Source organism: Canis aureus, chromosome 23 (genome assembly GCF_053574225.1).
Source record: "Canis aureus isolate CA01 chromosome 23, VMU_Caureus_v.1.0, whole genome shotgun sequence".
Taxonomy (NCBI): domain Eukaryota; kingdom Metazoa; phylum Chordata; class Mammalia; order Carnivora; family Canidae; genus Canis; species Canis aureus.
Window position 1 is genome coordinate 35,414,380 of NC_135633.1, and position 22,711 is coordinate 35,437,090.

The following is a 22,711-nucleotide window of genomic DNA, read 5'->3' on the forward strand; positions in this document are numbered from 1 at the left end:
TAGTCAGGAAAGTAAAAGAACATTTTAGAAGGAAGAAGGAAAAGAAGCAAAGGCAGAGAAATGTAAAACATATTGTAGTGGGGGAGTAGTACAGGTAAGAAAGAGAATAAGGGATTCAACTCAGATTTTTTTTTTAAGATTTTATTTATTCATGAGAGACAGAGAGAGAGAGAGAGAGAGGCAGGGACACAGGCAGAGGGAGAACCAGGCTCCATGCAGGGAGCCTGACGTGGGACTCAATCTGGGGACTCCAGGATCATGCCCTGGGCCAAAGGCAGGCGCTAAACTGCTGAGCCACCCAGGGATCCCCCAACTCAGATTTTTTTGTGTGTGTTCTCTTTAGCATAAATTCCTAACACATAAAGAATAAGAGGAAGAATTGAGAAAAAAGGCATTAGGAAGAATAAAGCCAAATGGAAATGCCTAGACAAACCAAATGATTAGACATCTTTTGGTTAATAGAAGGAGGCTTTTTATTTATTTTTTTTAAAGATTTTTATTTATTTATTCATGAGAGACACACACACACAGAGAGAGAGAGAGAGAGAGGCAAAGACACAGGCAGAGGGAGAAGCAGGCTCATGCAGGGAACCTGACGTGGGACTCGATCCCAGGACTCCAGGATCACGCCCTGGGCCAAAGGCAGGCGCTAAACCACTGAGCCACCCAGGGATCCCCGAGGAAGACTTTTTAAAGGGGGCTTTAGGGATGACTGGGTGGCTCAGCAGTTGAGCGTCTGCCTTCAGCTCAGGGCATGATCCCAGGGTCTGGAAATTAAGTTCCACATGGGACTTCCCTTGAGGAACCTGCTTCTCCCTCTGACTATGTCTCTGCCTCTCTCTCTTTGTGTGTCTCCCTTGAATAAATAAATAAAATCTTTAAGGAGGGGGGCTTTAAATGAAAAAGGAGGGACACCCTATTATGATGTATATACGTACTCTTACAAAATTTTTTCTGAAGTTGCAAAATTCTGCTTAGAGTTTATTTATTCAGTGAACGTTGATAAAGAACATACTTTGTGCTAAGCACTGGGGTATATAGTAGAACACAAGATAGACAACGTCAGACTAGGGGTAGGGGTAGAACAAACAAAAATAGGTAAGATGATACATTGATACATGCATTTTCATGGTTGGAAATATCACAAGCAGGATTGGTACTATAAAAGAATGAAATGGGTGATGTCATAAAAACTAAAAGGAAAGATGTTCTAAGGGGTAACATTAAGGATGAGAATGAACCAACTATTTGAAGAACACTCTAGGCAAAGAGAAAAGCAACAGAAAGTTAAAAAGAGGAGAACATTGGGGATCCCTGGGTGGCTCAGCGGTTTGGCGCCTGCCTTTGGCCCAGGGCACAATCCTGGAGTCCTGGAGTCCCGGGATCGAGTCCCGCGTCGTGCTCCTGGCATGGAGCCTGCTTCTCCCTCCTCCTGTGTCTCTGTCTCTGTCTCTGTGTCTATCATGAATAATAAATAAATAAATCTTAAAAAAAAGAGAGAACATTGCTATTCTTCTGCTTCTCTGTTTTATACAAGGATCTTAAAGCACTTTATACTCTGTTAACCATGTAACATTTTTATTTTTCTGTTTGCAGAAGAATTGTCTTTTTTTTCCTTTAAGCTGTGTAGAAATATATATACTGAAATCTAATAAAGTGATTTTTTTCAGCCTAAAAGAACCATTACCCAATTTAGTTTCTTTAAAAGAATCACGCAAGTTTATTTACATTCCTTCCTGTTAATGGAAGAAACAAGTTCTTATAGCTCTTCTAAAGATGTGAAAAGGGCTGATGTCATTCCTGAATTACTGGAATACAACGTTTATTCAAAAACAGAATATTTGTTTGAGCTACTCTGTTTTAAATCTTATTTTCTTACTGTTAATGCTTTTTTAAAAGATTCTATTTCAGAGCAGAGAGAGAGAGAGCACGAGCAGGGGAAAGGGCAGAGGGAAAAGCAAAAGCAGACTCCCCACTGAGCAGGGAGCCTGATGCAGGGATGTGGGCTCAACCCCCGGACTCCGAGATCATGACCTGAGTTGGAGGCAGACGATTAGCTTGACCGACTGAGCCACTCAGGTTGCCCCTTGTTAATACTTTTAATGAGGCAGAAAAATAAAATGTTTTCCAATACATTGACACCAAAAAAGCGAATAGACATCTGTTCATTTTATAGTGGAGGCTAAGTTGTTTTCCTAAGAAGTAAATAATGTATGTACATTTGAAGATGTGCCATTCATCCTGTGACTATTCTGTTTTTTGTAGGCCATAGTGAGGACACATGAATAGAGGAAGAAAGTTTCTTCTGGCCTCAGTTCTTGCTCTCCAGAATTCCAATTTTATATATCCTTCATGTCAGAAGTGCTTCTCTCGGATAATCCTGGTCTCCAAAAGGTAAAAGTAAAGCCTGTAAACGTGAGAGAGGAAATACATGTGTACACTGTAGTTTTCCTACTGCTCAAGGGCAAATAAGGATTAAATTCACCACCAGACACCATCCCAAGAGTAGAAAGGAGACTGTAACTGTGCTGGGGCTTTTGGGGAAAGGACTTGATAAACCAGGACTACGGGTGGAAAGGGACACTTGATCTGTTGTGGGAGCCAGAGTATTGGCCTGCAGGCTGGACAGAGGGGCAGCAGTAGGGGGAGTTGCCAAGTTCAGATCTCTCTCAGGCCAAGTAGAACAGTTAGTGTATGTTTCTGCCTTTGCCTTTTCTGCCCTCAAACCCTGAACAAAACTCTAGCTATTCTTCCTTCATCTTAATGCTGACTCTGAAGAGGGTCTCTAAGTCTCCTTGGAAGTTTTGGTTCCACGCTGGCCAAGTGGTGCCTGATGACCTCCAGGAGCACTCCAGGAGGCACCAAGCATGGAGACCCAGCCTTTCCATGAGAGTGAAGATGATCCAGAGTCCGGGGACAAAGGTTCACTGCCACAACTACTCATTACTGAAGTGGAATCACAGGTGTTCTCAGAAGAACTCAGCATCTCTACATTTGAAACTGCCTCTGAAGTTGAGGGCACTTTGGAGCAGCAACAGAGAAATCCCAAAGTGGAGAGACTGAGGCAGTCCCCAGCCCAGGGGAAAGGTTTCAGGCAGTTGATTATCACCCATAAGAAAACTCCCACAGGGAGGAAGACCATAAATGTGAATGTGGTAAAGTCTTCATTTATAACTCACACCTTATAATCCACCAGAGAATTCATTCTGGAAAAAATCCCTTTAAGTATAGCAACTTTAGGAAAACCTTCAACTAGAGCTCAAACCTCATTCAGCATCAGAGGATTCATTCAGGAGAGAAGCCCTATGAGTGTAATGAGTGTGGGAAGACCTTCAGTCAGCATTCATATCTAAGTCAGCATCTGAGAATTCAGTGACGAGAAACCTTTACTATGTAAAGAATGTGGGAAAGCCTGCAGGTGGAGTTCGGAGCTCCTTAGACATCAGAGAATTCATCCCAGAGAAAAGCTTGCCCAATATGCTGAAGGTAAAAGTGCCTCCAGACAGAATTGTACTTTTGTTTAATCAGTTGTAGAACTAGATTACGTAAAAGTTATAAATTACTTAACAAACAAACAAAAACACCATACCAGGCAGATTCTCTTGGGTTGGTTCTTTAAATCCAGAATAGAATTGTCTGGTAATCCTCTAGTGCCAGAGGGAGGTTTCAGATTACCTCCAAGTCTTTGCTATGTACCTGCTTTAGAGGAGAAAAATAGCTTCTTGAGAGTAAATCCCAATCCTTATGGAAAAACTTTGTTCACTTCTGGGATATCCCTAGAATGATGTAGGATTTTCTTTTTTGTTTATTATTTGTTTATTTTCACATGATACCTAGGTTACTTTTTTAATAAATAAATTCCTTCAGAACAGGGACTGTTACAGAAATCTCTGTACCTTTCAGTAGCTTGACACAATACTTTATTGTGGTGCTAAGATTCAGGCCAACTATACCTGAAACACTAAGATTCTTTGATTTTTAAAGTACAGTGAGGGTTAGGGTTGGAGTTCCTTAAAAATACTTTCTCTGGGGTGCCTGGCTGGCTCAGTCTACCTTCAGCACAGGCCTTTTCACTCTCATTATCTTAAAAGCACATAGTGAATTTTTCCAGAAGCTACATAACGTGTTATATATATTACAACAGATTGAACTGAGAAGGAAATATGAGGATCTAACTATAGTTATTAAGTCAGACTTTAAAGAGATTTGCAAACTATAAAACAATGCCACTCTTGACACTAATTTTTTTGTTTTGAAACACATATTTTTCATAAAAATAGGTTTTTTGGTTAACCATTCAATGGATCTATTATTTGAGAGAATTAATAGATATTTTTTAGATTTCTTAATTTCTTTCATTTAATTTCTCATATTCAGTTAAAAACAAAAATATTAGCCACATAGACAAAAGCTCTCTGGTGTTCTCAATAGTTTTTAAGAATATAAAGGATCCTGAGACCAAAAAATTTGAAAACTGCTACTTTGTAACAAACGACATTTTGAAAAATAGGGGTGCCTCCAGAAGTTAAATTGGGACTGTGATTTGAATGTGTTGTCTCTACCCTTCTCAAAATGTGGTCTGAGAAGAGATATATCAGTATCACCTGGGAACTTGTTAAAAATGCAGAATCTTGGGCTTTGTCCCAAACTTAATGAATCAGAATCTGTTTTAACAAAGTTAACAAATAATTTCCCCCCATTTACAAATGGAGCAATTGGGGTGAATTTTATGACCCAAATCTAAGGATTTCAGTTCCTAGCCTGCAATTTTTCCCTCGATGTTGTCTTATGACAACTCTAAGAACTAAAAAGCTAATTATAAACTATCTTGCAAATAGAGAGTACCTATGATAGTCTAATAAAAACTAGGTTTATTAGTATAATGTGTATACACACTATATTTTATATTCTTTAAAATATTTGTATTATCTTTATAATATTTAATATGATGAATATGTATAATCTAAGAACAAAGCTGGATTAAAATAAATAAATGTTAGTATGGAGTAATAGACTAGATCTTTTTAAACTTTAATATGGATACAAATCACCTGGGTTGCTTGAAAACATTTGTAAACTACAAAATGCTGATACATATTTTTCTAAGATTTGCTAGGAATTTTTCATTAGACCTGAATGTATTATGAATACATAAAGATAAGGTTAGATGAATGGATTGGCACAGAGCCATTTTCAATGTGGGGAAAAAAAATAATAAATTAACACAGCTGTAGTGATGGTGAGTGAACCAGTAACTTAGACAAAGGATTAACCTTTGTTCAAAATAGTCACCTTGTGAGCTATGGATTTTAGGCTCCCCCTACTGGCTTTCTGGCAATAATCAAAATTATATGACTGACTATTTCTAACGTTATTTTCTATTCGCATTTTGCGGCTCATTTTTAACCCCAGTTATTAGGACATGAAGGAAGAATAAAATCCTGGACTAACCATTACCATAAGATGTATTAAGGTCAGTTTGCTAAATTAAAAACCTGAAAGATCGCTATCAGTTATAAGACATTGCAAACAACTAGAAAAGAGGGGAACACTAAGTAAAATGACAGTAATCATCACAGTATTTAATATTAATTATGAAGAGGAAGCCGGGGGCAGCCCCGGTGGCGCAGCGGTTTAGCGCCGCCTGCAGCCTGGGGTGTGATCCTGGAGACCCGGGATCGAGTCCCACATCGGGCTTCCTGCAGGGAGCCTGCTTCTCCCTCTGCCTGTGTCTCTGCCTCTCTCTTCGCTCTCTGAATGAATAAATAAATAAATCTTAAAAAAAAAAAAAAAAATGAAGAGGAAGCCGACTGACATTTATTAATTTGGCAAGACCTGCACTAGATCCTTTCTTTCCTTTTTTTTTTTTTCTTTTTCTTTTTAAGAATTTATTGAGAGACAGAGCTCACACTTGCACAAGTTGGGGGAGGAACAAAGGGAGAAGGAAAGAAAATCTCAAATGGACTTCATGGTGAGCCTGGAGCCCAACTCAGGGCTTCATCTCGACACCCACAGATCATAACCTGAGCTGAAATCGAGTCCCATGCTCAGTTGACTGTGCCACCCCACACGCCCCTCTTTATTTTCTTTTTTATGCTTTGTCACATTTTATTCCTCAACCCCGTTTTTTACAGATTAAAAAAATAAGGTTTAAGTGATTTAGTAACTCAAGACCAGATGACTAGTACATAATAGATTTAGAGTGGACCACAGTAGTTTTTGACAAGAAATTCTCCCTTAAAAACAAGTTAAAAAAGATATTTCACACCTAATATTGGTAACCTAATAAATTCTCAGCATATTCCAAAGAAGTAAGTGTTCTTCTTTGATTCTTATATTGTTAGATTATTCTTATATTGGTGAGAAAAATAAAACTAGATATTTATCAATATTTATCAAATGTTTCAAGATAATTCATTATTCTCTTATCAAATACTATTTTTTGGTTTTTTGGGGGTATTTTTTGTTTTTTTTAAAAAATAGATACTGTTCTCTTAACAAAAGATAAACAGTAAACATCAGATCTTCTGTTGGTGTGGTGCTCACTTCATTGTTTTCTTTGCCCCCCAATTCCAGAGTATAATATACCTCAATTTGTTAAGGGTAATTTAGCTACCTAATAAGAACATCTCCTTTCCCTTTCTCTCTTACCTTCCTTCTTCCCTCTCTCCTGCACACAATTTTTCTTCGTTATTTCTCTTCTTTTTTAAAGTAGCTCCATGCCCACTGTGGGGCTCAAACTCACTACCCTGAGATCTGGAGTTGCATGCTTTACCAACTAAGCCAGCCAGGCACCCCTTCTGTTTTCTATTTGGTGCTAAACTTAAGTGAGTAAAAGTAGTTGTTATAAATAGAGAAATTCAAAAGATGTTGACCTGAAGTCATTTAAGAATATGTTATATAAGTACTTTTGTATACAAAATATTATTTTTAATGTTTACTTTTCCAAATTTGCTTTCTATTGTATAAAAAAAAAATTAGTGAACATCTCTATACTTTTTTTCTCTCTACTCTTCTAGGTCTCGTTGTCCAAAATGTGGCTTTACTGGCAAAGCTGAAAATGTCAGTTACAGATACAAACTTTCCTTAAAAATTGCAGACTCAAACAACTTGTTTGTCATTACTGTATTTGGAAGCTGCTTAGATGCATTTTTTGGTCTTACAGCCAATGGTTTGCACAGGTAAGAATATTCAAAGCATTTCCCCCACCCAGCTTCTTTAGCTTATCAGTAGAATTTGAAAATACATGTTTTTAAGGTAATATGCATTTAGTTAAAAGATGATCACTTGACCTCAGATTATCAATTCCTTTTAAAAGATAATTAAATAGAAAGGTGTTCATTTCCTGATTACATACTGTGATGATGTTTAACTAAGCTCCTTTTATTCAAGGCATATTAAGATGTAATAAAAATATTAGTTTACAATACTCTAATCTAGATTAGAGAAATAAAGGATAAGAAAGTAAAATTGTGGGCAGCCCCGGTGGCGCAGCGGTTTAGCGCTGCCTGCAGCCCAGGTCGTAATCCTGGAGACCCGAGATCGAGTCCCACATCAGGCTCTCTGTGTGGTGCCTGCTTCTCCCTCTGCCTGTGTCTCTGCCTCTCTCTCTGTCTCTATGAATAAATAAAATAAAAATCTTAAAAAAAAAAAAAAGAAAAGAAAGTAAAATTGTTTCAAATTAAAGGAATATCTAAATCGAGGTTAACATTCCAGTAGCTAAAGTCCTTGAGATAGAAGAAGCTATTGAGGGAATAATTTGTGTATCGGGATCCCTGGCTGGCTCAGTAGTTTGGCTCCTGCCTTCGGCCCAGGGCGTGATCCTGGATTCCCAGGATCGAGTCCCACATCGGGCTCCTTGCATGGAGCCTGCTTCTCCCTCTGCCTGTGTCTCTGCCTCTCTCTCTGTGTCTCTCATGAATAAATGAATAAAATCTTTTTAAAAATAATAATAATTTGCATATCAGAGGTTGAAATTTTGTCATTTCACTTGTATCACAACTTCATCTGCATAGTTTCACCTATTAAGGTATCCTGAGATATAAGAATGACATAAGCAATTAAAGCTTTTTCTTTCCTTAAGTCTTCTACCCTCTTCCCCTAATTACTTGACAGAGGAAATCTCTGTCCATTTCCTTGTAGTTGAGAGCAAACTGATTACCAAGGGAAGAAAGACTTCCTTCTGCTTTGAGGGCTAGAGATCCCACCACTACTTCTTTGCCACTATTGGAATAAATGTTTAGCCTGATTACTCGGAAGTCATCTGCTTTGAGCCTTTTTTTTCTATATGTAACTCAAAAGGTTTATGCTGCATTATCAGACTAATTGTATGGCAAGTTAAAATTTCAAAGCTTTTGTCTTCACATTTTTAATTTTCTCTCCAAGGTACATTCAAGATCCTAATGAGATTTCAGAAACACTGGACCATGATGCAATTCATAATCTGTTAACTAAAGCAGTTGAAATTCGCTTTGTTGGACAAAGTTTTATTTTTGGAGTGACGGTAATTGAGACTAGCTTTCTTTTTAATATTCTGTTAGCATTTCCATTGTAATAAAATGATTTGAATTTTCAGAATAGTCTTTAGGAGTCATAAATGTGAGGGTCTGTAGAAGCACTTTAAACTGTATAAAAATAGGCTAAACATGATCTGTTAAAATACCATGTGTGAGAGCTTCCTCTTTCAAGTCAGAAGAGCCCAGTTCAAATGTTTTCAGAGTTTTAAAAATCTAAATTTCTTTGTTTAAATAAGTTTATTTAAATTTATTTTAAAGTCAGAATATTAGATATTTTGTTTTGATATTTGGTATTTATTTCACTCTCCAAATTTTGTTTAAATGCAGTAATAAAACTTAACTCTTTAATGGTATGATTTTGTCATCTGTAAAAGGAAGAGAGCACTAACATGAAAGCAAAGTATCTGAGTATTGGTTACTCTAAGAATAGTAGGAAGAATGGCCTTAAATAATTACAAAAGTGATTGTAGAAGTTCTAAGAATATACTGACTCTGAAGGAATAATCGTTTTCTGTCTCATGTATGCTAGAGGGAACAAATAGAAATTTTGCCCACACTTGAATCAAGGTTTTAAAAGGGGGAATAGCATTCCACACCTGAACAGTGAGAAAAACTCAAAATAACAGTGAAATCAGGAGCTATAGAGTTTGTTGTTAAAATCTTAGGTGTTTTTTTTTTTTTTCCTTTTTTTGTTTGGTTTTGGTTTTTGGTTTTTGTTGTCTTTTTTTTTTTAATGAGTGAGAACTTTTCCTTAAATATTCAAAGTTTCTGGAAGCTAATGAGAAATACAATAGTAGGTGCTATTGAGCAACTACTATTTGCTTAGCACTGCAGTTTTCCATGTTACTGATAATACAATAGTCCTGCATATTTATCCTTATTTTATACATAAATGAACTAAGATTCAGAGAAGTTAAATAATTTGACCAAAGCCCCCAACACTAGAAATGTTTACTCTAAGGTTTACTTCTATTCCTTATGCTACTTTGTCTATAACACTACAGGTATTGAAATTATGAGGATAGGAGTTATAATTGTGTCCATTTAAATCTGTTAAGTCCCTGTTTCACCTTTGAGACAAAGGAAAAAAAATTTTATTGTCATTTAAATTCATTTACTTTCACAGAATTTTGGAAACCAACACGGACAAGGTTCAGATTCCAATAACTCCTTAAAGCAATGCTCTGACCGCAAGAGAGAAGTTAAAGCATTAGTAGCATGCCAGATTGTTCTACCAGACCCGGGTGTTGCAGGCTTGACTGTCATTGACTACTTCCATCAGCTTTTGCAACTCTCTGATTCCAGGAAACTTGATGGCAGCTCCCAGGCATCAAATAGCCACTTACTTGCTTTAGAACAGACAAATAGTGATCTCAGCAGCATATGTGGCCCTGAAATTTTCAAGTCCCATGGAAGAGATAATTTTTCAAGATTCTGGCAGGCATCACTTGAACTCACTTCCACTCTTTCACACCTAACAAATGATTTTTCAGCTTTAGAACAAAGCAAGGCCATTGATACTCTTCACCAGAACAGAAAGCACATCTCTTTTGCAGAGGCCACTGGTTCTAATAGGTGTCATGATGCCTTTCAGGGTTCTTGGAGCCTTATTTCATACATGGATAAAAAGAGCACAGCACAGAAGTTGAGTGAAGAAGTTGGCTTACAAGCTTATCAGCCCAGTGCAGTCACTAGCAGTCATGAAATCAGAGTTACTGACTCTGATTTTTCCCCTTTGAAAATGCAAGAGCCCCTGGAGTCAAGTAATAAAAAATCCTTCCATAGTGCTGTGGAAATTAATAAGTATTCCCCACATGAGCTAACATATCACCAGTATCATGATTTAGATAAGCCCTTTAGCCTTCAGAAGAGATCTACATGTTGTCCACCTTCATCACTCAGACTTGAAGAGATAGTTAGTGGTTCCCAGGACTGTGACCCTGAGATTTGGGATGATCTGCCATTCTCTGAAAGCCTGAATGAGTTTCTGGCATTTGTCAAAAGTGAAATTGCTATAACCCAGAGAGATGCCAGTAGTAGAAAATGTCATCTAGATAATGACATCGATAGATTACATGCAGACCACAGCAAGTTATCTGTGACTTCCCAGAGAACTACTGGAGACTTACATACACCACCTATAGCTTTAAGATTATCTCAAGCAACAATCAAAGCAAGCTATAGCAAAGTCCTTTCCAACTGTGAAGAAAATCCAAGTCCTACTGTTCAGAAGGAGTCACAGTCAAATGACACAGCGGAGGCTGTTTCTATAAGTAGTAATGGAAGTGATATTTCCGAATATTTGCCACCAAATGCTTATCTGTCAGCTCTGTTTCCATCTTCAAAAGGTTCAGGAACAATAGGTACTCTTAAATCTACCAGAATTCCATCACATAAAGCTGAAACTATACTTAGGCACAGTACCTCAGAGAGTGACCATTCTTGTCTCAATAGCAAATATTTCAAAAGATGTGGAGTAAAATCACTTTCAGAAATGAGTGAAAAGTTGGTAACTTTGTGTTCAAGGAGATATAATAATGTTTCTGACCTTTGCAGTTTAGAAAATAAACAACATTGTGGGTGGCCAAAGAACCAAGGTGACAGTTTTACAATCTGCAGAAAACTTACATATCCTTTAGAAACTCTTTGCAGTAGTCCAAATAGAAGTACAAATACACTGAAAGAAATGCCTTGTGGAGGTATCAATAACTCAACACAGAACTATTCTGATCATGAAGGTAGCTATAATGCTTCTGCCGATCTCTTTGATGATAGTGCTAAAGAAATGGACATTACGACAGAAATTGCCAAAAAGTCACAGAACATTTTGCTACAGTGGGGAAAATCTTTGGCAGAAAGTCATCGTACAGAATCAAATTTCTCACTGAGATCACTTCCTAAGAATTCCAACCAGTCTTCACAGAAGTTGTCTTCACAAAGCATATCTGCCTCTGTGTGCCCAAGAATCTGCTCTTCTCCACCTCGTTTTCAGTCAGATTCAGAATATGATTTTGGAGATAGCCAAGACTTTGTTCCATGTTCACAGTCAACTCCAGTTGCAGGATTCCACCAAACAAGAATTCATGAGATGAAAGGAACTTTGAAAAACGTACTTGCCTTTTATACGGATCTTGATGCTAGCTATAAAAAAAGGCAGATTTCCTCTGAAAATGATGCTCAGCAAGCCACCCCAAGCTGTCCAAACAATGTAAAGACACCCAGCCAGAAATTCAGAAGCCCTGTTAAATCTGGTATTATACAACCAGAGGTTTTCAACAATAGTCTTATTGCTGAGTGTTCTGAAAGTGATAATGAATGGATCCCTCCTACCACAAAAAAAGTATTTCCTTCAGAAATTCTTGGATTCCAAGTGATGGGTCTAAGGAAATGCTCTGCTGCCTGTGATTCTCCTGATGAAGAAGAGTTACCAAGAAAGAAACTGAAATGCGTCAAACGAATAATGAATTCAGGTTGGCTTTCCAAAGACTCAGGTTTGGGAGTTGGATCTTGTTCAGAAGTCCAGTGTTGCTTTCCATTTTCAGAAAATTGGCCACCTTCCGTGCCTGAGACAAAAAGCAGTTGGTCTCCTGAATTATTTTCATAAAAAGTCACCTGAACCCAACTGCTAAGCTTGTAAAGGTAAGTCTGTTTGGAAGCTTTTGCCTCCCGTGGTATGGAAAGCAATGTTAAGTTGTAAAAACCCGAACAGAAGCAAATAGAAAATAGGCATTGTTGTACTTTTTAAAATGTAAAGCCATTGTTTTTCCCAGCATTTTATCCAGAATACACTCGTTCAAATACTTTGGCACTTTATTTTACATTGTTGATTGTCCGTTAATGATACTGTTAATTTTGCTTGTTAAAAGTATTTATTAAGATCACATTTACATTCAGAAATAAAGATTTTGCAAACCAAAACTTAAAGTCTTAATTGTTCTGCACAGCTCAGAAAATGCCTGCTATGTATTAGGGCCAACTACCATGCTGAGTTTGTGATACAAAGCTACGAGATCAGTAGTCTCATGGAGATTCAATTAACCCAGCAACATCTATGGGCTGAGGATAAGAAAGGTAAATGAAAACTTACTGTTTAAAGTTAAATGTGAAACCATTGTTATTTTATTTAGTAAGTATTTATTGAATGGTTACCTCATACCAGATACTGGGCTACATGCTAGGACTTCGAAAATGAAAGTCAGGCCCATTCCCTCAAGAAACTCGTGGTCTAGTAAACAGTAAACATCTGGTGAGTTCTATGATAGGTTTAAGCTTGCAGAGCTTGGAGGAGCAAAAATGAGTAGATTCTAGATTCTCCTTAGCAGCACCTCAGCTGTACCCTGTGAAATCTTTTACAAATAATGAAATCTTATGTCTTTGCCATTCACCAGAGCACTTCTTCCAAATGTACACTCTTCATACCTCCAACCTAGACTACTCTCCTTGCCCCCTGCATATGAAGAAGATTGAGATCACTTGGTGTTCCTCAACTACCCACACCCATAGCTACCCACTTCTCTGTATTCATCCACAGCTTCTTTAATCTCAGAATATTATGCACACCTTCTACTTACTGCTAATCTTTCTTTTGGGGCTGTTGATTATTACACCCATCTTTGCTTTTTTACTACTAATTTTTGGCTCTCTCCCCACTTTCCAACTTTTTACTTTGAAAATTTACAAATACATGGGATGCCTAGGTGGCTCAATGGTTGAGCATCTGCTTTCAGCTCAGGTCATGATTCTGGGGTCCTGGGATCAAGTCCGGCATCAAGCTTCCCACAGGGAGCCTGCTTCTCCCTCTGCCCATGTCTCTGCCTCTCTCTGTGTCTCTCATGAATATACATATATAAATAATCATTTTTTAAAAAGTTTACAAATACAGAAAAGTTGGAATAATAGTGAAATAACATCTATATATACCACTTAGATTGAGTCATTCTTAACATTGTGCCTTCTGTGTATGTGTATTTGCTCTTACTATATCTATATAGATGTATAGTTGTTTTTGATGAACTATTTAAAGACAAGCTACAGATACATTTCACTCCCAGATACTTTGAGTTTCCTTAAAGTAAGGACTTTTTCTTCTACGTAATTTCAGTATCATCACACCAAAGAATAATAACTAATTATCCAATATCATCTAATATTCAGCCCATATTCAAATTTTTCTACTTGCCCTAGATTGTCTTATAATTGTTGATGGTGTTTAGTCAGGATTTTAGGGGGATCCCTGGGTGGCTCAGTGGTTTAGTGTCTGCCTTTGGCCCAGGGCGTGATCCTGGAGTCCCGGGATCAAGTCCCATGTCGGGCTCCCTGCATGGGACCTGCTTCTCCCTCTGCCTGTGTCTCTGCCTCTCTCTCTCTGTGTGTCTCTCATGAATAAATAAATAACATATTTTAAAAAAATAATCAGAATTTTATTAAGCTTCATCCATGGAGTTTCATTGTGTTTCTTGCTATTTTTCCTAGGACTTTATTTTTCACCACGTTGACTTTTTTGAAGAAATCAGACCATTCTTTTGTAGAATGTCCCACATTTTAGATTTGTATATTTACTTTATAGTATCAGTTCCTTGTTTCTTTGTCCCCCAGTATTTCCTATAAGACTGTCTTGATTAGAGTCAGGTTTTGGCAGAGATACTTCATGAGTTATGTGGTATACTTCATGTTGAATCACATTAGGAGACAGGGGCAAACTGTCTATTAGTGATAGTAAATTAGATTGCTTAGTTCAGTTGGTGCCTACCAGATCTCACTATTATAAAAGTACTTTTTTTATTCAATTGCACTCATTCTTTTTGATACTCTATATAATACTCCTTGCTACCTCCCTGCTAGCTACTCTTGTTCATAGCCAGTCTTCTTTAAAAAATAGTCATTGTCAACTTTCACACCATTCACTGTTTAACCTGCTACAGTCTTATTCCCAACTCCAGTGGCTTTAGTGTCAGCGGTTTTCTAACCCTGAAATCCAATGGGTTTGCCATTTCTTATTTTGTTTGATCTCTGTACTTCTTCCTTTACCGAGCTACTGTTCTCATGTTTTCTGGTTTTGCCCAATTTCTGCTCATCTTTGATCAGGACTGCCTATGGGGCAGATATTTTTTTATCAGGGTCCTTGTCTATATAAACAATTTGATTTTTAAAATGGATTACAGAATTCATGGGCCCATGTAAGGTAGAGTGTTTTGTCAGTAAAGATTTAGAATAATGAATAGAGAAAAAGGGCATGTTTATTGTTCAGTCAGTGCATGTGAAGATTCTTTATAGTGTATAGAAACCATCTCTTCATCTTTATTGTTAGGTGTGCCATTCCTGGCTAATTTCATATCTTCCACTGCAATAAAAGAATAGTAGTGCAGTTATTCACAGTGCTATGACTCTTAAGAACCTGTTTGGATTGAACTATATGGATCTTGTCTCTAAAGTTCCCTCATACCATCTTTTTTTTTTTTTTTTTTTTTCATACCATCTATTTAATGCTGGTTATGTCATTGCTGATAATGTTGCATCCATTGTGTCACTGAATACTGGCTTCCAATGACTATCAAAAGTCATTGTGGTGCTTCATTGATGATTACCAAAAATGCACATCTTACATAAAATATGCAAGAAAGTGAATAATAATTCATTTTCTGGTTATGTTTACCATTTGGATATTTATAGCATAAACATAGAATACATATTCCAACCATGCCTTCTCTTGAACATTTTAGGCTGTAATTACTGCATTCCTAGACAGTGATCTCTTGGTCACACCCAGGAATAATAGGCAAGAGGCCCAGGCGTGGAGCAAAAAGAGTGGTTTCATTTGTGCAAAGAATGTCCATTCCTTCATCAGCGTGGCTTAAGTCCAAACTTGGAGAGTACAGTATCACTATCCATTGAAACAAGAGAGAGGACACTGACTAGAAGGAACAGTTGGCATTGTGGAGCACTAGTCTTAAAAGGCCTCAGATAGAAGGGCCTGGCCTGACACAAGGTGCAATACCTGCAAAGGGTTAAGTGATCTCCTTAGTGCCAATGGCATGTGGTGAATAGGGTGAAGAACAACTGCCACTACCCTCACAAGCCTGAAGTCTATAGACTACAGACTGCATCACAGTTGAAACAGACTAGTGAGAGCCAGTGCACAGGACCACACACACACGACTTAATCCTAAGGGTCAGTGATGATATTTGGTAGCCCAGAACCTGGAATTCATCATTTGCCCAATAGAATCATCTAAACAAACTACCATTCTTGCAGCCCAATCACATACTGTCATGTGAAAGAAATACTGCTTCATCACAGGAATGGTCTAATGTTCAGACCCAGGGCTTCTCGTGGCATGTGCTCCACACAGCATGAGTTAGAGGATTGGAGGTAGGTACCATCTCAAAAGGGAGAGATGGTACCTATGCCAGGCACCAAAGTGAAACTCAGAAAATTTTAAGAGAGGTACTTTCAGCAACCAGATCTCCATGTGGGACCAGGTCTGGACTCAGGCTGCCTTGCTTAGTCCCAGGAACTAGAGAACCTAAAAAATCCTGAGCAAGACACTAAAGCACCAGTCTCCTTGAAGCATGGGTGCTGGGGCAGGATCCGTATACTCAGATCTCAGAAATATTATCTGACCATCTCTTATTCTTTATTTTGTTGTTTGTCTACAGTTTAAAAGATGGTACCTGTCACTGTTCTGTTATTGGCCCTTCTACATATACTTTGGTCGAATTTATCCATTTATCTACAGTTACCATAGTCTGTTTAATCCAAAGTCTGTCTTCTGTCTAGACTTTCTCCTGAGATTCCATTTGTATGTTAGTATTTTTGTTATCATTCAGTTTGAAGTGTTTAATAATTTACATGTGGTTTCTTTGACCCATGAATTTTTTACAAATGTGTTTTTCTTAATTTTCAAGCATATGTGTTTTTTTTCCTAGTTACCTCTTTATTGATGACTTCTACCTAAATTACACTGTGGTCAGAAAATGTATTCTATATTATTTCAGAGACTTTTGATTTGTGGAGACTTGTTCTGTGGCCCCATCTATAGTCAGTTTTTGTAAAAATGCCATATATGCTTGAGAAGAACATGTATTCTGCAGTTAGTGGACGCAGTATTTTGTACATATATATTAGGTTAATCTTGTGCAAATTACTTGGACTGATTTTCCCCCATTCTATCAATTATTGAAGGAGATATTTTTAAATTTCCCTCTATGATTGTGAATGTGTTTTGCACTTTAGTCAGGTTTTTTTTTTTTTTTGAGTCTATTATTAGGCACAACTTCAATTTTGTATCTTCCTGATAGACTGAAAAGTACATCTTGAAATCTCCTCACCAAAAAAAAAAAAAAAAAAAAAAAGAAATCTCATCACCATGATTTTTTTTTTTTAAGTAATCTCTACACCCAACATGGGGCTTACACCCACTACCCTGAGATTACCAGTTGCACACTCTATGGACAAGCCAGACAGGTGCCCCACCATGAATGCTTTTTTATTTGCTAATATCCACTTACCATTGTACTGCATTAGCTTGTTTTGATTAGTATTTGTAAGAGGTTTTGGGGTTTTGTTTGTTTTCCATTCCTTTTTATTTCCCAGTATCTTTATGTCTTAGATATGTTTCCTATAAAACTCTTAGTTGGGTTTTGTGGTGTTGTCCAGTTTAACATTCTTTTTCCTCTAACTGAACATTTAATCCATTAACAATATAATCAAAATATATTTAGGCTTATCTTCTTTCATATTTCCTATTTATCCTGCCTGTGGATTCTTTCCTTCTTTCTTTTCTGGTTGTTTATTTTTCTGCTATCATTCTTGTTTTTCTTCTAGGTTTGGTGATTAAGTGCTGTTTCTTTTTGTTTTTACCATAGAAATTAAACCACGCACCCTTAGTTTTCAAAGTGTAAGTCTAATCAATGCCTATAATCCTATCCAAAAGACCTTCAGTCATTTTCAATCCATTTACCCTTCTCTTAAATTTATCATTAATATTAATTCTCTATTTTTTACCCTATCAGATACTAGTTTATTCATTTCTTTATTTTTGTTTTGTTTTTGGGTTTACCTACATACTTGCCTTTTTCTTTGCTCTTTAATTTATCTTGCATCTTGTACCTTCACTTTTCTTTGGTCTGAAACCTACCCTTCAGAATTTCTTTAATTGAAGTTCTCTTGATGGAAAAACTCAAGTTTTTGTTTATTGTTCAAGTTTTTGTTTATTTGCTTTTAAAGGCCATATTCACATAATCTAAGGTTGAGGTTAGTGACAGATGTCATCCAAGATGTCTAAAACAGACATAAAAATGAGTGGCTGAGAATCATTTTCCCACTCTGGAGATCTAAACCTGAGGTACATGTGTTTGGCAAAGTAGTCCTATTTTTGTAGGCCTTAACTAGATTATTTATCTCATGGTTTGCAGTTTGGTTGGTACCAGATGAAGAGATTGAAAGCATTTGGTCAGATATTAATTTGAACAAGCTGAATGGATATGACAAAGTTAACTGGAGTCAATAAATGCCATTAACAGTGTGTTCCAACTCTCCTTGACCTTTGGGTATTTCTTAAGGAACAAAGGAGAAGTTGATGACGTTAAACCTGCGACTGAGCAGCCAGTCTGCCTGAACTCTACCACATCTGCTATAGATTGCATTAGGTTTCAATTCATATGTTGAAACCTAATCCCCAGTGTGATAGTATATGGAGGTGGTGCTTTGGGGAGGTGATGAGGTCAGGGGAGTACAGCTCTCATAAATGAGATTAGTAATCCTATAAGAAAGGTCACAGAGTTCCCTCACTCCTGTCATGCCATAATAAAAAGACAGCCATCTATAAACCAGGAAACAGGCCCTCACCAGACATGGAATCTACAAGCCCCTTGATTTTGGACTTTGCAGCCTCCAGAACCGTGAGAAATAATTTCAGGTATTGGGGCCCTTGTTGGCTCCGGTGGTGGAACATGCGACTCTTGATCTTAGAGTTGTGGCTTTGAGCCTCTTATTGGCTGTAGAGATAACTTAAAAAGAAAATTTTTATTTTTGGTGTTTATACACTAGTCAGTCTATGGTACTTTGTTAAAGCCACCTGAAAAGATTAGGATAGTATCTCTTAATGGACTGCTAGTTAACTAATTTTCTATTTCATGGTAGTATCATTTACTGTGTGCCTATTAAATGCCAAACACTGTGGCACATTACTTGTATTATTCATTTAATCTTCAGAATAACATATAGTAGGTGGTATTGGCTCAGTTTTAGAGAAGAGAAAACTGAGGCACAGGGATGAAATTACTTATTCAAGGTCATAATCAGTATATGATACAGCTGGAGTTCAAACAGAAGTTTTAGCTATAAAACCATGTTCTTCCCACAGGTACTAACATCTACCCTGACATCAGTTCTCTGCTTCTTCCTTTTAATAAAACCCATATTTTACTAAGTGTTTGTCTCTTGAAAGACTGTTTCCCACTTTCCTTACAGGCCAAGTTCTGGCCAGAGAGCTATAAATAGAAGTGTTGCATGGAACTTCCAAGAAGTCTCTATGGATTGAAGAGATCAAGCCCTTCTACCTTCCTTCCCATTCCTGGGAGAGCGACATGATGGGTAGGGCTATAGCACCCATCTTAAACAACACGTTCATCTTGAAATTAGAGGCAAGAGTTGAGAGATACCCCACTGACAACACAATGAGAGCACAGTATTAGTCCCGGGCTGCCAACCTCTAGATTTCTTTCACATGAGAAAAAGAAACCCTGTCTTGTTTTTTCTTTTTTTTTTTTTCAATTATATATAGCCAAGTAATCCTAACCAATACACCACATGTATCAGTATTCCATCTACATTTTGCCTTTCACAATTTTCCAAAGCTACCCAATTCTCTTCTCCATGACCTGTGAATTAGTAAAAATGCTATCTGTAGCTCTAGGTTGTTAGCATTAACTCATTTTGTGAAAGCCCCAAATGGAGAGAGCTAATATTTGTATGCCTCCTCTGTGTTATGTACTCCTATATATTATCTCACATTCTCCCTGTCTCACTCCTACACCTAGGTGCCCAGAGACCCTGCATTCCCTCCTGCTCATTTATATGAAGTGTCTTTGAATAACTCAAAGTCAATTCTTCCCCTTGTGTACTCAGCGACACCAATCCAGATTCTGTCTTCCTCTCCTGTGTCAAGTCACTCACTCTATCAAATAAATAAAATCTTTTTAAAAAATAAAAACATTTGGCCTCATTCTTTGACACCCCTTATCAGCAAAAACTGCCTAAAAGTTTATCCCATAGTCCTTTTCCTCTCTTCTGTTTCTCCTGAACTCATTCAGTGATTCTTTCAGCAGCATTTGACACAGTTGATCACATCTCCTTGGAATATTTTCTTCACTAGGCTTTCAGAACACTGCTCTTCATTTTCCTATTTTACTGGTCATACGTTCAGTCTCCTTTTTATTGTTTTTTAAGATTTTTTATTTATTTATTCATGAGAGACACAGAGAGAGGCAGAGACACAGGCAGAGGGAGAAGCAGGCTCCATGCAGGGAAACCAATGTGGGACTCCACCCTGGGTCCCCAGGATCACGCCGTGGGCTGAAGGTGGCGCTAAACTGCTGAGCCACCGAGGCTGCCCCATTCAGTCTCCTTTGCTGGTTCTTTTCCTGTCGCTAACTAAATGTTGGAGTGCCCCAGGGTCCATTCCTCAGAACTCTCCATTTATACTAACTTCTTTAATGATGTCAATCTAAGACTTTCCATACTTATTGACTCCTAAATTTCTATTTCCAGCCTGATCTCTCCCCAGATCTCAAGCACATATATACAGCTACCAACTCAGTATCTCTTATTTGGATATCTAATAGACATTCCAAACTCAACACATCCTAAACCAAATTCCTGGTTCACCATACCCACTCAAATTCCTCCTTTTGCAGTGTTTCTCATGTGAGCAAATGTCAATGAAACATTACTAGTTGCTTAAGCCAAAAACTTTACAGTCATGCTTGATTCTTATTTTTTCACACTTAAAACCATGAGCAAGGGGATCCCTGGGTAGCTCAGAGGTTTAGCGACTGCCTTTGGCCCAAGGCATGATCCTGGAGTCCCAGGATTGAGTCCCGTGTCGGGCTCCCTGCATGGAGCCTGCTTCCTCCCTCTGCCTATGTCTCTGTCTCTGTCTCTCTGTGTCTATCATGAATAAATAAATAAAATCTTTTTTTAAAAAATGAGCAAGACCTGTAGGCTCTCTTTTTAAAATACATAAAAAATCCATGTTTAAATATTTTTAAAAACTATTTAAAACTTTTTTAGATATTGTGGCATCTGGGTAGCGCAGTTTGCTGAGGGCCAGGTTGTGAGGTCAAGCCTCATGTTTGGCTCCACACTGAGCGCAGAGTCTACTTGGATTCTTTCTCTCAGCCCCTTCCTACCCCACGCTTGCTTGCTTGCTCTCTTGTCTAAAATCTTTTTTTTAGGGCAGCCCCGGTGGCGCAGCGGTTTAGTGCCGCCTGCAGCCCGGGGCATGATCCTGGAGACCCTGGATCGAGTTCCACGTCAGGCTCTCTGCATGGAGCCTGCTTTTCCCTCTGCCTGTGTCTCTGCCTCTCATTCTCTCTCTGTGTCTCTGAATAAAAAAAATAAGATCTTTTTTTAAAAAGCTTTTTAGGTATGATTATGATATTGTGATTGTTTTTGAAACACTTGTATTTTAATGATACATATGGAAATATTTCTAGATGAAATTATGTGATGTGTGGGCCCTGCCTCAAAATAATACAGAATGGAAAAAATAAGTAGGAATATGGAAGAAACCAGATTGACCATGAGCTGATGATTGTTGAAAGTGGGCTATGTGTCTGTGTATATGGAAGTTCATTATACTCTAATACTTTGACATTTTCTATAATAAAAAATTATAGTTCTCATCGTGACCAAAAAAAATTATAACTGTGTGTTTAGGATGTTAACTAGACTTATTGTGGTGTTCATTTGACAATATATACATACATACATACATCAAATATGTTGTATACCTGAAACTAATATATGTCAGTTACACCTCAATTGAAGAAAACCGTTAAATAAAATATATCCAGAATGTAAACACACAATCTCCATACCTACCCCTATGGCCGAAGTCACCTTCTTTCATGTGGATTATACCAATCATCTTCCAAATGATCTCCCTGCTTCTACTTTTACCCTTTTATAATCTACTCTTAACATAGCAGCAGTCTATTAAAATATAAGTCAAATCACTAGCCTACTCAAAACCTTCCAAGGGCTGCTATGATCCGTATCACCACTCCCCTCAAACCTCATCTCCCTTTTACCCCTCTCTTATTTGTTTTAGCCATACTGTAATTCTTTTGCCTTAAGGTCTTTGTACATTCTGTTCCCTCTGCCTAGAACACTTTCACAAAAATAGGCACACCATTCCCACTTTTCCTGCAAGTCTATTTTCAAAAGACTATCGATGCAACCTCTCCATAACCACCTTGTATAAAAGAGTGACACTCCACCATCAATGCTTCTCTCCCTTGCCTTGGTTTATTTTCTTCACAGTAATTACCATCAGACATTACTATGTATTATTTTCTATGCTATGATATTTCCATTAAAGTAAGTTTTTATATTTTGTTCACTGCTATAGTTTCAATGACTAGAACACTTCTTGGTGCACAGCAAGTGTTTGACAAATAATTGAAGGCCGGCATTGAGATCCTCATTTTATAATGATGAAAGCAAGATAAAGGGGCTAAGTAACTTGCCCAAAGTAATACAGATGCTTTGACCAAAGGCTTTTGTACTCTTCATTCTTTTTGTTTGGAATGCTTCCCACGTTCAAAGCAGGGTCTTAATCTTTGTCTTCCATTGAAACGTGTGTACTTTCTACTCCAGCTGCAGAAAATACTTCACAAGGTTACCAGGAGGATTAAATGTGAATATGAGCATGGATAAACTTTGTAGAGTGTTAGGCCACATGCAGTTGTTAGCCCTTGTGGTTTCATCTCTAAGATCAAAGTCAAACTAGCCTGTTTCTTCAAGCTTATTTTTATCTAGATGTGAAAATAGAACTATTTTCTAGGAAGCCTGAATAAATTTCAGGTATGAAAAGTTTAGATAGGATGTCTTATGTTACTAACATGTGGTTTCCTGCAAGTAAGTAATGGAAATAAGATATTTCAGTTATTGAAATACTCAGAGGTGAGCA

The 22,711-nt window shown here is 37.6% G+C and overlaps 1 protein-coding gene across 9 annotated transcripts in view; it reads left to right on the forward strand.

Moving 5' to 3' along the window:
• DDIAS (DNA damage induced apoptosis suppressor) overlaps positions 1-22,253 on the forward strand; it is a 29,870-nt gene extending 7,617 nt beyond the window's left edge. For 3 of the 9 annotated variants that reach the window (XR_013362316.1, XR_013362318.1, XR_013362319.1), the window contains 6 exons: positions 2,266-2,394; positions 7,020-7,181; positions 8,386-8,503; positions 9,643-12,155; positions 12,461-12,587; positions 18,988-22,253. Coding sequence is in view for 2 of the 9 variants with exons in the window: in XM_077867230.1 (XP_077723356.1) it covers positions 2,282-2,394; positions 7,020-7,181; positions 8,386-8,503; positions 9,643-12,120 (2,871 nt within the window). In the remaining 7 variants the exon portion in view is untranslated. Of the gene's footprint in view, positions 1-2,265; positions 2,395-7,019; positions 7,182-8,385; positions 8,504-9,642; positions 12,161-12,460; positions 12,588-18,987 lie in introns of those variants that run through there. The other 6 variants (XR_013362315.1, XR_013362320.1, XR_013362317.1 and 3 more) reach the window with 4 other exon arrangements.
• The last annotated feature ends 458 nt before the right edge of the window (positions 22,254-22,711 follow it).